Below are 17,234 nucleotides of genomic sequence, written 5' to 3'. Positions count from 1 at the left end.
ACACATCTTCAAGTGACCAAGGTTGAGAAACACTGGTGTAGGGCTTTATAGGTGATAACCAGGACCTTGATTTGTACCTGGAAGCCAACTGGGAACCAGTGCAACTCACAGAGCAGAGGTTTAACATCAGCATGCCCATTACTGCTCGTACCACCCCATGCTAGACCAGCTGTAGCATCCAAGTGGGCCTCTGTGGCAGCCCCATATAGTCCACAAGGGGGTGAATGAAGCATGAGTGACCGTCTTACAGGCCTCCCTGTCTCACCGTGCGCACAGCTGGCACATGAGATCAATTGGTGCAATGGCCCTCTCAGCCCCAGCTGCCAGCCTCCCTACCCCACCCCTCCCCCTGCTCCTCCTCCTCCTCTCTGTGTCTTTCTGTTGCCAACAACGGTTATCTAGGTTTCTGCAGCCCAGGCCTGGTACCCCTACCCAGTAGTGAGAACTAGAAACTTGGAAACCACCCAAAGAGCAAGGTGCCTCACAAAGCTTGCTCGCTGAGAGCAAAGACACGTTGTTAAATGAGTAAAGCACCAACAACTATTTGCCCTTATGGAAGTCCTAGTTTTAAATTGCCCTACACACCCTGCTTTTGTGGTTGTACCTGACTGCCGTTTAGGCCAACCCACGGCTCCTGTCCGTAAGTGAACATCTCCCAGAGGGTTACACCAAACATCCAGGTGTCGCTGGCGTGGGAGAAGGTGCGGGTCTTCAGACTCTCTGGGGCACACCTGATCCGTGGCAAGGGGGCAGCCGGGGGAGAGAAAACAGAAAGAGATGTGGCCACGCCCTGGAGATCCCAGGCTGTCAGCCTTACTAGGTAGACCAGACAGGAAACACGACCCGATGAGCTAATTCTACTTTATTGCAAGTCTACGTTAACTGAACCTTGCAAGTCTGAAAGTATAATTCTCCCCCGTCTCCTTTACAGCCCAAGAAACTAGGGAGGGTCCCTCTGAGCCTCTTGCCCCGCCCACTATCCAGCTGGGGGCTGTTCCATCCCTTATCTGTCCCTTCCCTTGGCAGCGTCTCTTGGCCCTGTCTCTTTCCCACATACCATTACACAAGCCCCGTGGCTCTTAAGCACAGCCGAACCCGTGATCTGCTCCCAGGGTCAACCAAGAGTGGAGCCCTTCTGAACCCCATCAGCCTCTTAGCTGCACGCTGCTGGGAAGCGCATCTTGAATGCTGAACCCGGTCAGTTAAGGAGCAACGGGTGCATGTTCAGAATCAGTCGCGCTTGATTGCATTTGGTCGTAGGGAGGTGGCACGCTGCATTAGGTGGAGCGTGCTGGGCTACCAAGCCCAAATTCTGCATCCTGAATGAAGCTGCAGCGGATTGCAATCGACAGCTTCTCATCAGCTGGTCGCTGGGTCAACGGGGGGTGCCTGGCACACTTGGGTCTGTTTTGTGGTTGCATGTCAGGTAAGCCCAGCTTTTTATTCAGCTGACAATCAGTGCAGGGGTATGCATGGGGTGTGTGTCAAAAAAATCAAGATGGCTCCTGGGGCTACATGACCAAAGCCCCCCTTTTTACATGTGTTGCATGGACAAGGCACGTAAAAAAGCACGGCTTTGATGCGGTGGGGTGGCTGCATCTTGACTTTTTTGATTCTCCAGCGCACCTGCGGACCCAGAAAGTGGGTTAACAGGTTCAGCACGCGGTGTGAACGCAGCCCCGTGTCCTTTGCAACAGAGAGAAAGAGCCTCACCAGGCGAAGGGGACTTTGCGGTGCTCCTGCATGATGTAATGGTCATTGTTCTTGGGCAAGGCCCGCATGAGCCCAAAATCGCCAATCTTGACCAGGTCGCGGGCAGCCAGAAGGATGTTTCGAGCGGCCAGGTCCCGGTGGATGAAGCGCTTGGACTCCAGGTAGGCCATGCCGCGGGCGATCTGGATGGCGTACTGGCAGAGCGTGGCAATCAGGAAACGGCCCAGGTTTTTGCGAAGACAGTCCAGCAGCGAGCCGAGCGGGGCCAGCTCGGTCACCTAAGCGGCACGCGCAAGAACCAGGGTTAATTCTAGTACCCCCCCCCGAGTTAAAAGAAAACACGTTCACTGGACAGACCACGCATATAGCCATTACTCACTCACCCATTAAATAATCAATTACAATTGCAGGCTTTCTCGGAACGGAAGGACTCCCAAACAGGCTGGACTCTCATAACTCTCATTCCTCGATCAGGAGGCCCTCCGCATGGTCACTCATGCCCTGGTCACCTCCTGGTTGGATTACTGCAATGCGCTCTACATGGGGCTACCCTTGAAGAGTATCCGGAAGCTACAGCTGGTGCAGAATGGGGTGGCATGGACAGTTCTGAATGCCCCTAAGGGGCACACGTAACACTGTGATATGCGAGCTGCATTGGTTGCCAGTTTGCTCCCGGGTCCAATTCAAGGTGTTGGTCACCACCTTTAAAGCCCTTCATGGCACAGGGCCAGATTATCTGAGGAGCTGTCTCGCCCGTTATATCTGCCCACCCCACTTGGGCTGGCAGAAGGGGCATGTGGCAGACCCCACCAGTCAAGGAATTTTGACTGGTGGGATCTGGGAAGAGGGCCTTTTCTGCTGTGGCCCCCACTCTGTGGGGCTCGCATCAGTGGATGTGGCTTGTGGGGTAATTGATTTTACCCCCCATCATCTTGAATGCCTTTAGTATTTATGTATAGGGTTTGTTTTATAGTGGATTTTTATGGATTGAGTAATTTAATTATTTATAGGGTATCTTAATTGTTCATGGGCTTTTGGTTTTTAATTGTGAGCCGCCTGGAGTCACCCGGTGGGGGAGATGGGCGGCATACAAATTTAATAATAAATAATTAATAAAAATAAAAATAACTCTCAGCCAATGCTGGAAATCCCAGTCACTCAGGCCCTTTGGGAAACCTCCCTACTTTCCACCCGCCTTCTCTATCACCACTGAGACATTTTGTTCCACCTCCATCACAGGTGTGCAACGCACATCTGTGTCCATATGGTATTTTCCTTCGGTAATCCCCCCCCCCTTTTTTTGCCTGCTTTTATGGCAATTCTTTGAGGCAATTGGGGCTTCCACATTGGTTTGAGGCACATGGACGGCCAGATTGGAGCTCCCATAGGCCCAACCAGTAGATGGCAGCACAGGATTCATTTCCTAGGTCTCTTTGTTGCCCCCTTGTGGCTGGTAAGGGAACTTTGGTAAGCTTTGGGTAGAATTCTTTCTGAATATCAAGATCTGACAGCACACATGGGTGAACAAATATAATTGCCCTGCCTGCTTGTGTCCCTGCTGGGGAGGGACACACATATGCACATCTGTCCCCTTCCTATAAGGCAGTGTTCCTCAACCTTGGCAGCTTGAAGATGTGTGGACTTCAACTCCCAGAATTCCCCAGCCAGCCAGAAGTCCACACATCTTCAAGCTGCCAAGGTTGAGGAACACTGCTATAAGGAATTAAGCTCAGACACAGCCCGGTCCTCACCATCTTCATGGGATTCGAAAGCACCACCCCATAGAGGCGGATGAGGTTAATGTGGTCCAGGGAATGCATGGTGTTGACCTCGCGGATGAAGTCATCCAGGGCTTCAGGCTGGTTCAGAACATCCGTCTTGAGACACTTGACCGCCACATTCAGCTGCAGAGGGAAAGCAGAGGGGGACATTGTTATAAATTTTGCACGGGATCTAGCATTCATTCCAGGCCCTTTGCAGATCCATCAGCCAAGCTAGACCTGGGTAAATGGTATCTTATGCTGAGATGCAAACATCAACTCAGAAAAAATGAACTTGCTGCCCTTGTGTAAAACACTCATCGGAAGAATCTGGAGGCTTTATATAAAAGGATGAGAGGAGTAGTGTGAGGTCACAGGGCAAACCCCATCCTTTATCTAAACACAGGTGATGTACCCATGGACATTTCATCGTCCTCCCCGCCCCATGCCTGATTCTTGAATTATTCATTTCCTAGGGCAGCACAAGACCACAAACGATACATTCACCAACATCCAAAGTTAACTCTAACCCAGATTAAAATGGTAGATGAATGCAGCGGCCTGGGCTTTCTGACCTGGTTAAATATGTTGAGCGAACACGTAAGAGGCGGACATAACGTAATGGTTGTCCAACACACATTTTGGTTTATTCATTGGCAGGGGTGTCTTCAAGAGATGGTCAAAAAAGTCAAGATGGCGGGCACAACAGTGTGATCCCAGCTCCACCTGTTTTGTATGTGCGACACACCCACAGCCAGTTTCAATGGCACCACCACAGCCTCCAACCTGACGTCGTTGACCATATCCTGCAGATACCCACGTTCCCTGGAAACCTTTCACACGCTTGGGAAGTCAGGGATCCTGACTCTCACATTCTGCAAGTATGAGAGATAAAATAGGAGAATATTTACATTTCTTTTTCTCTCTTTTTTAAAACTATATTTACAGAAACACAGAAAGTGGTGATAGATCTTCTCCACTAGTGTTGCAAACATTAAGAGCTGTCTTCAGCTGCATCCCTGGTCCAAGCCAGGAGTCCATGGGAATAGCCTTTTTTACAATGGTTGATCAGTGCAACTTAGAATTTTACTACTTAAATTATAATCAAGAATACAGAAAGGGATTCTATGAAACAATAGTATGTAAAATACAAAGTAGATGCTAATTGTGAGATGATAAGCTAATAACACATAAAAGGAAACAGGAACTATGTCTGTAAGTCATTATGCTACTTGTATTAACTTATTACTAAGCATTATTACATACAGATACAGTCTCTCCCATATTGTATACACAGAAGCTTCCTTATACTCTTCTATATCCCCATCATTCCTTTTTTTCATCACTTTGTATATCTTTTATGCCTTCTGTGGCTCTTATGTATATATTTAGCTATTTACTTTATACACTTTACAGTATATGGCTCTAACCTTCTATGCTTATATGTTTCTTTCTAATGACAGTACCCTATCCCCTTATTATGATTGTAATAAAGACCAATTTGATCTACTTCTAAGTGGATTTAAGGTGTACTGTAATGTTAGGATCCCCCAAAGCTGGTTACTAATCTGATAAAATATTGTAGTTAAAGAACACTTAATCCCATACCGAAACACTACAATATTGTTTTAATATGCCACTGTTTTAGTGGATGTTTGGGATCCCACCAGACCCAGAGGATGCAGGCTAGAGGAACCTGGTTTAAATGTCAGCATTTCCAACCCTGATAGGTAGGTGATGGCGGCTTCTTCCAGAAGGACATGTCAGGAACTGAACTTGCAACCTTCAGCAATTCAACCTACGCGTTATCAGGATGTGTAACAGCAGTTGTAATAATAGTAGTTATTTTGATTCTGAGCACTACCTGTTCCTCTGTTCTGGGATGATGCATCTTACAATCATAAACCTGGAAGGGCCTACAGCAGTGTTGTCCAAACTTGGGCACTTTAAGAGGAGTGGACTTCAACTCCCAGAATTCCCCAGCCAGCATGGCTGGCTGGGGAATTCTGGGAGTTGAAGTCCACTCCTCTTAAAGTGCCCAAGTTTGGACAACACTGGTCTACAGGAATCATCTAGTCCAACCCTCTGCAATGGGCAGGAGAATCATTCAAACCACCCAAGAGTGATCGTTCTCCAGCCTCCTCTTAAAACCCTCCAGAGATGGAGAACCCACAACTTCTGTAAGTCAATGGCTCCACTCTTGGACTGATCTTACTCTCAGGAAGTTTTCTCTTAAAGGAAATCTAGATGGCTGCAACTACTACCCGTTCTCGCTTACTACCTTGCCCGCCGGGGCACACCATTCCCCACGTCGCACCACCCCGAAGGAGCCATCCCCCAGCTTCTCCAGCAGCACCAGGTCCTTCTCGCTGATGAGGCAAGTCAGGGCTTGTTGCTGGGCCTCCTCGAGGTTCAAAACCGGGCTTGACCGCTTGTTCAGGAGACTCGGGGGCTGCATCTCCGAGTCGGGTCGCTTCCCACTGAACACCTGTGGGGACAGAGAGGGGCATGAGGGGCCGAAGCCGAGGACCAAAGCTGTGGATGAGCGCGACTCTGGTTTTGCCCCTATTTTCTTAATGTCCTGATTTTCTTAATTTTTCTCCTCCTATGTTTCTTCCATTGCGTTTAAGTCTGATCTCCTGTCATTTCTAATTTGTCACCGACCAATGTCAGATTTGACCCATACACACTTGTGTGTAGGCAAACTCATGTCCCTACATATGTGCTTAATAGCACAATACACAACAGGTAGAATTCTGGTATTCTTTTCTTAAAAGTATTTTTATTAATTGATTATGTGTCATCAAGTCATTGCCAATGCTTAGTGACCATGTAGAGAGATCATACGTAAGAGATTTATTAATTTAATTGCACATTAATAATGTTAAATGATTAAATCATTTATTTAACCAATTGCACAGGTTCGTGTTGTGTGCCAGTTGCGCCCATTCATAGATCGGGAGGCTCTGCTCAGAGTCATTCATGCCCTTGTCACCTCCAGGCTGGACTACTGTAATGCACTCTACATGGGGCTGCCCTTGAAGAGCATCCAGAAGCTTCAACTGATGCAGAATGCAGTGGCGAGGGCAGTTACATGTGCTCCCAGAACAGCATGCCACACCTCTGCAAGGTGCACTGGCTGCCAGTTTGCTCCTGGTCGAATTCGAGGCGCTGGATTTAGCCTTTAAAGGGCCAGGTTATTCGAGGAACCGCCTCTCCCAGATTGCATCGGCCCGCCTCATTAGGTCTGTCACAGAAGGCATGCTGTGGGTACCATCTGCCAGGGACTTACATTTGGTGGGTCCCAGGAGGTGGGCCTTCTGTGCCGTGCTGCCTGCCTTAAGGAACATTTCTCCCCTCCAAGTTAGGTTAACCCTATCCCAGTTAATGTTCCAGAAGTCCCTCAAGACCTGGCTTTGTCACCAGGCTTGGGGGTAAGATGGCTCCGCTACCACAGTTGACATATTTACTCTCTCCCTACCTTGTGGTTTGTATGTTTTAATGATATTTGTAACTTTTAATAGTGATTGTTCCATATTTTTACAATTATGGTTTTTATAGATTGCTGTTTTATTTGATTCCTGTTTTATTTGATTGCTATACGGCAACCAGAGTCGCTCTTGGTGAGATGGGGGGCCATATAAATTCAATAAATAAATAAATACATTGTCATTTTGTGTTTAGCCCTTAGATACTACTTTTAATATCCTGTTATCTATCAACTTGGTCAGCGGCCTTAATAAAGACCATCATTTTCTCCAGCTTGCACATCCTCTAGCTCAGTGTTTCTCAACCTTGGCCACTTTGAGATGTGTGGACTTCAACTCCCAGAAATCCCCAGCCAGCATGTGTGGATTTCAATTCCCAGAATTCCCCACCCAGCATGCTGTTGAAGTTGAAGCTCAGTTAAAATCCATACATCTTAAAGTTGCCAAGCTGAACACAAAGGAAGCAGACTAGAAGGGACACCCCCCCCCCAGCACCCTGGGGGAAGCCTGAATTATCCAGTGCACACAGATGTACCAATGAGGAAGAGATTTACTCCAGTTATAGCCTGGCCTTTCTCCAGGAGCAAAAGGCAGCATGTTTGGGGTCTCCCCATAACAACAACCTTGCAGGGTAGAGAGGGACCAGCCCAAAGTCACCCAGCAAATTCCAGAGTTACGTGGGAACTACGTCTCCCTGGACTAAGGCCGCAAACTTAGTCACTGCAGGTAGTCCTCGTTTAGCAACCACCATTCGGACCGGCAACTCAGTCATTAAGCAAAGCGGTCACTAAGTAAAACCACACCTGTGCTGATGATCTGACTTCCACCTTCCTCTGCTTTACAGACCTGCGAAGGTCATAAATGCGAGGATGGGCCAAAAGTTACTTTTTCATCACCACTGTAACTGTGAACAGTCGCTAAACGAGGACTACCTGTATATTAAAATGGCATTCTTAGGAGGCTTGATGATATTCCATCTTTCATATAACAAACCTAGCTAATTTTCACCCTTTTCTATTTCACTCTATTTTTTTTAATGTTGATGAATGACTGTTCTTTTCAGACTTTCAATAGTGCAGTAAACTACCAGACCTATATTATTAAACGGAACTTTTATAAAATAAGAAACACCATTATATGCTCCTTTTCGTTGCTAAGGGCTTAATGGCTTATTTAATAGGGCTACACTTTATTCTGTTCTTGTATTATTTTACATAAGCTACCCTGAAAGGGATTATAAATCCGTAAAGATAAAACAATAAAATGTGGCTGCTTTGGCTGAACTGCAGGGGTGTTATAGAAAATCCTATTACGTCTCCAGGTCAGGAGCATCTGCTGATCAGGAGATGAACAAGAAATTTATGAAATCACCAGATCCTTCTACGCTAAGCAGGTTCAAGCTGGCTCAAACCAGATGCCAGGGTACGTGCCCTTAGCTGCAAATTAGTCCCTGTGGGGTTCTGCAGAGTTGGGTACCCCAAGAACGGAGACTGCATAAAATCCAGTTGGTTTATGAAGGAAGGACTATCTCTGAGGTGCTATTAGCCAGGAGACCTAAAGTTCAAGAGCACCCTACCCCTCCACGTCCTTTGCAGAAGGGAAGGGACAGGAGGCCACCAGGGTTGCCTCCATAAACTCCCTTGGAAGCTTCTCAGAAACAGCCACGTTCTTCCCAGCCGGACATTTCCTGGGAGTATTGGGTTGTGCTGCCCTTGATGACAACGGGAACCGTAATCGAATACTTCCAGAAGGCACCCGACGGAGTGAGGCTGGGTGGGGACCGAAGATTCGGCGTGACGGATGAGAAGGACCTCAATGATTCAGCGGCAGCAGGCGTTCACCTGGCCCAACACCTAGAGGGCATTCCCAGGAAGAAGGTGATGGAGAAACAGCTGGGCGGGGCTCCAGGCCTCCGGGAAAGAAGATGAGTATCACGTTTTTCCTGGAATTACTTGCAGCTCAAGGAAATCTTTGTGAACTGCATGTAGGCATTGCAAAGGTGCGCTGCACTCAGGACCCTCTGAGGCCAGGTCAGGGCCTCGGGGCAGCATTTGTACAACATGTCAAGTTTGGTTAACGCAAAGCTTGTTTTGTTCTTTTGTGGTTTAGCCTATCGGACAAACCCAGCCTGGTGGGCCAGTGTAGGATTCGACGTATTGTGGGGACCCAGAGCACGGCTTAATTCAGGAACCAAGGCCGTTGTGTTCAAAGGGGCCGCTCGTTCCTTGCGGCTTCATTTTTATGTTTCTGGGCATGAATGCAGGTTAATGTCAGCTAAATGCTCTGAACTGCAGCTAAATGCTGTAATGTCTGGCTTAATTTTTGGACTTGCTTGTTTTCTTTCTGGGCCCTTTTGATTAGTCCGAATGAACATATGGATTTAATTCATTAGATCAGCGTTTCTCAACCTCGGCAACTTTAAGATGTGCGGACTTCGACTCCCAGAGTTCCCCAGGCCGCTCGTGCCGTTCTCCAAATTGCGTACGCCTTTCTCGCAATGCTTCAGAAGGCCTCAGAAGCTTTCCAGAGGCTTTCCGAAGCATTGCGAGAAGGGCTGGACACACCTCGTCAGCAGTGGGAAGAAGGTGGCAGTGAAGGTCATCTGAGGGTGGCAGGGCCTGCAGAGTGTGGGGCACCGGGAGCTTTGCACTGTGGCGCTGGGGTGGCTGGCCATGGCGCGGAGCTTTAGGCGGCACTCCTCGACAGTGGCGGCACTGGGGCTGAAGTAAAGGCCCGGTGGCAGTCAGCTGAGACTGTGCAGGGTGGCGAAAAGGGCAGAGATAGGAGGGAGACAGGCAGGGAGGAGTTGAAGTGCCCCGTGGCCATAAGTGCAGGCGGGTTGCCAAATGCCTGAATTTTGATCATGTGATCGCAGGGGCACTGCAACCAGTCTAACTTTGGGGACCACATATAAGTACCATTTGTTCAATGGCACCATAACTTCGAATGGTTGCTGAACGAATGGTCGTTAAGTGAGGACTACCTGTGAGAAATGAGTCCAAGCCCAGGATATTGCATGTAAAGATCAGGAAATTTCCCAAAAACGTTCTCACGAGCAAAGAAAGAAAAACAGAGTTAAGCTCTATCAAGTCGAGCTTCCTATTCGCCCAGGGCAGAAAACAATTGTGTGCCACCTCAACAACCTTTGATGAAAGGGCATAGAGCAGTGTTGTCCAAACTTGGCCACTTTAAGATGAGTGGACTTCAACTCCCAGAATTCCCCAGCCAGCATGAAGTCCACTCATCTTAAAGTGGCCAAGTTTGGACAACACTGGAATAGAGTAAATGTTTTAATAGCATCATTTCCTAACCTGAACCAGGATTGCATTTCCCAGACTGCTCAGCCAAGATTCAGCCACTGGGCTGGGAATCCTAGGCACTGGAGTCCTCATTTGACGGGTGCCCACTGGGGAAGTCAGTTTCCAAGTTACAAAGAAAGAGCTGGAACAACCCCTTCCCCCTGCTTCTGACATTACTGGTCAAATTCACAGCAAACCATAGTTATGTTTCAGTTAAGGAAGGGCGATAATTCACTTCGTAAGGATTGAGTTAGGCTCAGCTTCTGTCCTTGACCACATCATTTTCTTGGCAACAGATCTTGTTTGCCCTTGCCTTTTTTGAGAGTGTAGTTTCAACTTCCTGAGCTACTCTGCAGTCCTGGGATTTCCTCGTGGTGACCCATCCCAGGACTAACCAGAGCAGGTCCAATCCTGCTTGCCTTTCTTCAGGACTAGTTCCTTTCTCATACATTACTGTGACTCCTGCATCTTGTCCAATGGGGCCCTCGTTCAAGACAGTTTTATAAACCTTTTTTTTAAAAAAAAAAAAAGATTCAGCAGGTTTCTAGTGTTCATGAGCCCCTCTCTCACCTTGCTCATCCAGGACTTCCGTTTACACACAGCTTTCCTCCTCTTCACGGCCTCCCAGAGGCGCCTCTGGCCTGTGAAAGCAAAAAACAAGGAGCCACTTAACCAGGAGGACATCAACTCTTCTCCCTGATGTTTCATTCCACGTATTGCTCCACAAGAATACCTCCACATTAGAAGTTTTTGGGGACAGGCAATTCCACCAACGTTACAGAAGGATGGTGCTGCGAGAGCTCTGATTTAAAAATGGTGATCTACTGCCTTCATTCCTCCCTTCCACCTGATTTTGCAAAGTTGCCAGGCCCAGAGATGTGGGACGAGCTGAGGGTCACTCACCCGGCCGCCCCATTCCGATTTTCTCCAAGTCCTCATTCTTAACATACTCAAAGTGCGACAGGCGAGTGACGTTGAGGTCATCGCGGATCCGAAGGAAGTACTGCTGAAGCTGGACTTCGGTCAATAGCTCCAGTAGCCAGTCTGTGCCTTCATCGGCCTGCATGCCACAGCTCAGCTTCTGAAAAGGAAGAGAGAAGAGCCCCGTCAGGCAGGCGAACCATCAGCGGGGACCGCTGGGCCTGGTTTGAAGCGAAAGTGCTCCTCCAGGAACATCGGCTTCTCCTGAACCCTCTGGAGGAGCTGCCAAAAAATGCATGCAGGAGCAGGAGAAGAAGCAGAGGCACACGCAAGCCGGGCTAACGATACGACCGTCTCTGTCATACATACATCCTCCTAGAGTGCTTCTGGACGAGCTTTTATTATTACGCAACTGCCCAGCCTTGTTGGCGGAACCCTACAGATGTTCCGGATGACCTCACCTTCCGTGGTGAAACTGCTCATTTTCTCACCAACGCTCCCCTCCTGATTCTTTCTTTTTCTTTTTCTTTTTCTTTTTTTTTTCTATCTATCTATCTATCTATCTATCTATCTATCTATCTATCTATCTATCTATCTAGTTTAGATACCACCCATCTCACAAAAAGTGACTCTGGGCGGTTCAGAATAGAACAGCAGTAAATATTAAAATACAATAAAAATAGAATAAAAACCAAACACGTACACAAATAACATCGTCCAAGATGTTGATGGTCAATAAGATGTTAACACGTGGGAGCATCTTCAAGGTGCCAGCCACCCTCAGGGCTGGTTGCCCTTTTTTGCGCCCCATGCCAGTTGGCAGAGCCAGGTCTTGACTGCTTTCCGGAAGGACAAGAGACTTGGGGCCTGCCCCACCTCTGGGGGGAGAGTATTTCATAGGGTGGGGGCCACGGCAGAGAAGGCTCTCCTTCTGGGCCCCGTCAGTCGACATTCTTTCATCGATGGGGTCCGCAGCAGACCCTCCCTGCCTGACCAGGTGGGACGGGTGGATATAACGGGGTGAGATGGTCCCTCAGGTAACCTGGTCCCATGCCATGTAGGGCTTTAAAGGTGACAACTGACACCTTGAATTGGACCCGGAAGCAAACTGGGACCCAATGCAGCTCACGTAGCAACGGTGTAACGTGCCATCCTTGGGCTGTCTAAAATCTCCCGCACGGCTCCATTTTGAACCAGCTGAAGCTTCTGGATACTTTTCAAGGGTAGCCCCATGTACAGCGCACTGCAATAGTCTATGAGGGAGATGACCAGGGCCTGAGTGACTGACCGGAGGGACTCCTGATCCAGGAAAGGGCTGTAACTGGTGCACAACACGTGGTTGAACAAAGGCCCTCCTGGCCACAGCTGCCACCTGGCTCTTCGAGCAGGAGCCGTGAGTCCAGGAGGACCCCCAGGTTACACACCGGGTCTGTCTGGGGCAGTGCCACCCCATCCAGAACCAAAGATGGTAAACTCCTGGATACAGAGGAACCCCAACCCACAGCCACTCCGTCTTACCAGGGTTCAGCTGGAGCCTGTTGGTCCCCATCCAGGCCCCCACAGCCTCCAGGCACCGCGAAAGGGCGGTCACGGCATCACTCAGATCACCAGGGATGGAGATGTGTAACTGGGATCATCCGCATACTGATGATACCTCATCCCACGGTGGCAGATGATCTCGCCCAGCGGCTTCGTGTGGATGTTAAAGAGGAGCAGGGGAGGCACCGAGCCCTGCGGCACCCCACAGAGGAGGGGATGGGACCTCTCACCCCCCATCACCACCGATTGGGACCGGCCTTGGAGGAAGGAGGTGAACCAGCGCAGAACTGTGCCACCCAGCCCCAACTCCTGCAGCCGACCCAAAAGGATACCATGGTCGATGCTATCGAAAGCCGCCGAGAGGTCAAGAAGAGCCAGGATGGATGCTCTACCCCCATCCTGCTCCCCCCAGAGATCATCCAAGCGTGCGACCGATGCTGGTTCAGTCCCAAATCCGGGCCTGAAACCCGACTGGAAAGGGTCCAGGTAATCCGTTTCATCCAGGGTCCTCTGGAGCTGCAACGCCACCCCCTTCTCAACCACCTTCCCTAAAAGGGGAAGGTGAGAGACTGGCGAAAATTGTCCAGTACGGTGGGATCCCATGATGGTTTCTTGAGGAGGGGGTGCACCAGTGCCTCTTTAAAGGCCGCTGGAAACGCTCCCTCTCTCGAGGATGAATTCACCATCGCCTGGACCCACCCACACGTCACCCACCGAGCTGCCTTGACCAGCCAGGAGGGGCATGGATCTAACCGACAGGTGGTGGCATCTACAGCCCGGAGGACCCTGCCCACTTCCTCAGGTCCAACAGGGTCAAACTGTTCCCAGATAACAGGGTAAATATCAGGGTAAGGTAATGCCCCACGCTTGGCATCCAACTGGGAATGGATCCAAGCGATTTTATCCTCCAGATGCCCAGAAAACTCCTCCACGTGGCCCCGTAGGTGGGTCACTGGGCCCCCCTTTCCCAAAAGAGATCGGGTGATCTTAAACAGGGCCGCTGGGCGGCATTCTGTGGATGCAATAAGAGCGGAGAAATGTTGGCGTTTTGCTGCTCTCACCGCCACAAGGTAGGCCTTAATAGCGGCTCTAACCGGTGTTCGGTCGGATTCGGTCCTTGTTTTCCTCCAGCGGTGCTCCAGATGTCTCTGAATCCTTTTCAGACCCCTCAGCTCCTCCGTGAACCATGGGGAGCATCAGGCTCGATGGGTCAAGAGGGGTCGCACGGGCGTGATCTGGTCCAAGGCCTCGGCCACCTTCCTATTCCAGGTGGCGGCCAGGGCCCCCGCTGGACCGTGCCGCAGATCTCGGGTATGACCCCCAGCCCCCTCTCGAACCCCGTTGGGTCCATCAGTCGCAGGGGGGGGACCAGTCGGATGGGTCCCGCCTCCCCGCGGAGGGGGCGGCACAAGAGGATCTCAAGGCCACCAGGGCGTGATCGGAGCATGACGGGGGAACAGCTGTAATTCCCCCTTCAGATCGCACGGCCACTGCTCGGACAAGAAAGACAAGTCCGGCGTGAGGCTGCTGTCCCGCGTCGGGTCGCGAATAATCTGGGACATGCCCCTGGGCGCCAGGGCGGCCATGAACTCCTGGGCGGCCTCCGAGGCACATCCCGGGGACGGCAGGTTAAGGTCCCCCAGCACCATCAGCCTGGGAACTCCACCGCCAGCCCCGAGACGGCCTCCAGCAGCCCAGGCAGGGAGGCTGGCACAGCGGCAACGCTCCCAGCTGTGCTCGCGAGCCCAGCTTCAGGAACAGGGTCTCCGGGTGGCCACTTGAGGAGCAGCGCCCCGAAGGCCAGCAGAGGCTCCCGGATGACCACCGCCCCCTCCTCCCCTGCCCTGGGGTCTCGGCTGGTGCCAAACCGTAAACCCGGCCGGGCACACTTCCGAAAGGGGCGCCCCCCTTCAGGGCCCAGCCAGGTCTCGGTGATGCCCGCCAGGTCGGCCCGCTCCTCGGTGATCAGACCACCTATCGGGGGGGGGCTTGCTGTTGACTGCCCTGGCGTTAAGCAGCAGCAGCCGGAAGCCAGGGCCGCCGTGGATCCGCTGCCCGGGGCCTGGGTCTGAGGCCAGAGGGCCGAACACGCCACCGGCAGCAAACACCAGGGCGCCTCCCCCCAGAGTGGCCCACCCTCTGGCTCCTGTCATAACTGCCCCTCCCCGTCACCACCTGAATGGTATAACCCACCCGAACCCCCCCAGAGCCGCCACTTCCCTTCCATCCAGCCTCCGGTTTCCCTGGTTAGGGGGCCCTCCATCCATCCGGCCATCCACCCACACACCCCACAATCCACCAGAGGTGGATTTAAGGAAGAGTGGCCTTCCCACTTAGCTGTCCTTCAGATGTACTGGACTTCAATTCCCAGAAGTCCCTCGCAAACAAAGCCAGGAAATTCTGCGAAATCCAGTTGGGGTAGGCTGCTGTAGAACATCAGCTAAGGAAAGAAATGCGGTGCCTCTGCCCACAATATTTAGGGGCCGTCAGCCAGTAACAACAACATCAACAATAGCCACAAGAGCTCATTACCAACGTCATCTTCAGCATCACCTATTCCTTCTCCTAAAGGAGTGCAAACGGTAGATGCTAAAAATAACAAACAGTTATTAGCTGGACGTCAATTAAGGACTTTTTGAACGCTAAGTAGAAAAAAGCATCACCAAAATTAAGGGGCTGAGGTTTGGGCAGGGGGACATGAAGGCGAGAAGAGAACGAGGACAGCTCCGAAGGAGGACAGGCGGCCATTCCAAACGCCTGGCCACCAGAGGAGGAGCACGAGGGGCCGCCTGGGTACAAGGGCGCGCTTGAGATAAAAACCAGGAGGCAGGGCAACCCGGGAGGAGTGAAGGTGAAGCCACGGAGAAGTCACCAGGGGCGCTCCCAAGCACAGCCACTATGCTGTCACGTGCCTCCTTTGCACAATGATGTCATGAGGCACGTGAGGTCACTTCCCTCCCACGCCTCCCCCAGATGCCCACGAGAGGGAGAATCCTTCGACTCCTGGACCCACCACTCCACTGGCAAGCAACTGGGGCAGACCTCGGCCCCTTTTCTGGGGGTGTCCTTCTGCAGAAGCATCTTTGTCCAATGACAGGGCAATAACGAGAGAGCAGGACGGGACATCCCCCTGCCCCCCCGTCGTTCAAAAGCAGGGTCAGCTCTCTGTGAATTTAGCAGCAATGGGGCGGGGGTGGAGGGACCCGGCCCACGTGCCACTGAGGAGTCACTTTAAAGCGCGTGCTGTCCCTGGAACCAGTATTTTAACAGAAAGAGGATTGCTGGAAAACCTGGCACAGTGTTCTTAGCATCTCATCCCACCCACGTAAGTCTTGGCATTGACATGAAAAACCACTTGCACAAATTAATGTTGTTTTTCCGGAAGAACATCTGAAAACCCAGAGCAAATATAGGCAGCCCAATGAATGGAGCAATGCAACATGAGGAGTGTGGGCCTAGGCACCTTTTTGCAAACACGTTTTTTTGAGGGCCACATCCCAAACACACAAGCATCTGGAACAAGCCACGTTGGCATTGCAGGTACCAGGGTGACCCTGCAGAAACGCTGCAAGGTGTTGTCATGTGCCACCCTTCCCAAGCGGCTTCTGGGGCTCTTCCAGGCAGATGGCTCCCAGCTCTGCCAATCAAAACGGCCCTGGGCAATGATTCTTTCACATGAAATTACTTTGGAAGAGAAAACAGCTAAAATGGTGGGAAACACAAAAGGCACTCCAGCCAGGGGGCAGCACTGAGCCATCTGTGGCTGATATCAAGAAGCAAAGGATGGACCGGGGGGGGGGGGACGGACACTTGGATGGGAGACCACCAGGAGATCCCAGGGCTGTGAGCTAGATTGGGAAGTCAGGAAACATCCCATAAGAAAAAAGACAAATCACTTCCGTACTGTCATCAAGCAGATCTCACAGAGGTGGGCATGAAGTCCAGATTAATTCATTTGGAAGGCCCCACTGTGGTTTCTGGAAAATGCAACAACTAGAGCAGGTTGACTACAGAATAAACCTCTCCTGTGGAAGCAGCCAGAGACTCAACAGCCGCAAAGCATCCAGACCTGCTTTTTGGGTTGGAAGAGGCCTCCCTAACCTTGTCTTCTCCATCGTAATCCACGCTGACCCTGCAGGAACGTGGCCAGCCCCTAAGCGGGAGATGTCCAGCTTTGGAAGAAAGGGAGGCTACACGGTTTAGACATGAGGCACCCAGAGTGAGATTATTAGACGTACAAAGACGGAAAGACTCTGAAACACCCGCCGTGGAGGAACGGTTGGTGAAGATGACAGAATCTGCAGAGAGGGCCAAATTGACTCGTTTGATCAGGGAAAAAGCAATAACTGCATTTGTTGGTGACTGGACACCCTTTATGGACTTTTTGCTGAAAGCAGAAAAAATGAACTTGTGATTTATGGGTCTGGTGATTAGAAAGGGTAGAATATGGAAAGAAGGGAGCCATGATATAACTTTAGAGAGAAAGGATAAAATGTAAATGCATTTATAACTGC

The 17,234-nt window shown here is 50.7% G+C and overlaps 1 protein-coding gene across 6 annotated transcripts in view; it reads right to left on the bottom strand.

The window, feature by feature from the left end:
• The window catches only part of TNK2 (tyrosine kinase non receptor 2), a 95,966-nt gene that overhangs the window by 34,969 nt on the left and 43,763 nt on the right, over positions 1-17,234 (bottom strand). For all 6 annotated transcript variants that reach the window (XM_088131636.1, XM_088131637.1, XM_088131638.1 and 3 more), the window contains 6 exons: positions 11,164-11,341; positions 10,831-10,901; positions 5,755-5,961; positions 3,465-3,617; positions 1,714-1,991; positions 605-731 (listed from right to left, as the gene is read on the bottom strand). In XM_088131636.1, coding sequence (XP_087987762.1) covers positions 605-731; positions 1,714-1,991; positions 3,465-3,617; positions 5,755-5,961; positions 10,831-10,901; positions 11,164-11,341 — 1,014 coding nt within the window. The remainder of the gene's footprint in view (positions 1-604; positions 732-1,713; positions 1,992-3,464; positions 3,618-5,754; positions 5,962-10,830; positions 10,902-11,163; positions 11,342-17,234) is intronic.

This window comes from Python bivittatus, unplaced genomic scaffold, assembly GCF_059951505.1.
Source record: "Python bivittatus isolate LINGU-HERP-01145 unplaced genomic scaffold, Pbiv_v1 ctg000980_np1212, whole genome shotgun sequence".
Classification (NCBI taxonomy): domain Eukaryota; kingdom Metazoa; phylum Chordata; class Lepidosauria; order Squamata; family Pythonidae; genus Python; species Python bivittatus.
The sequence above is the reverse complement of the archived record's forward strand: the minus strand, read 5'-3'. Positions and strand labels throughout refer to the sequence as shown.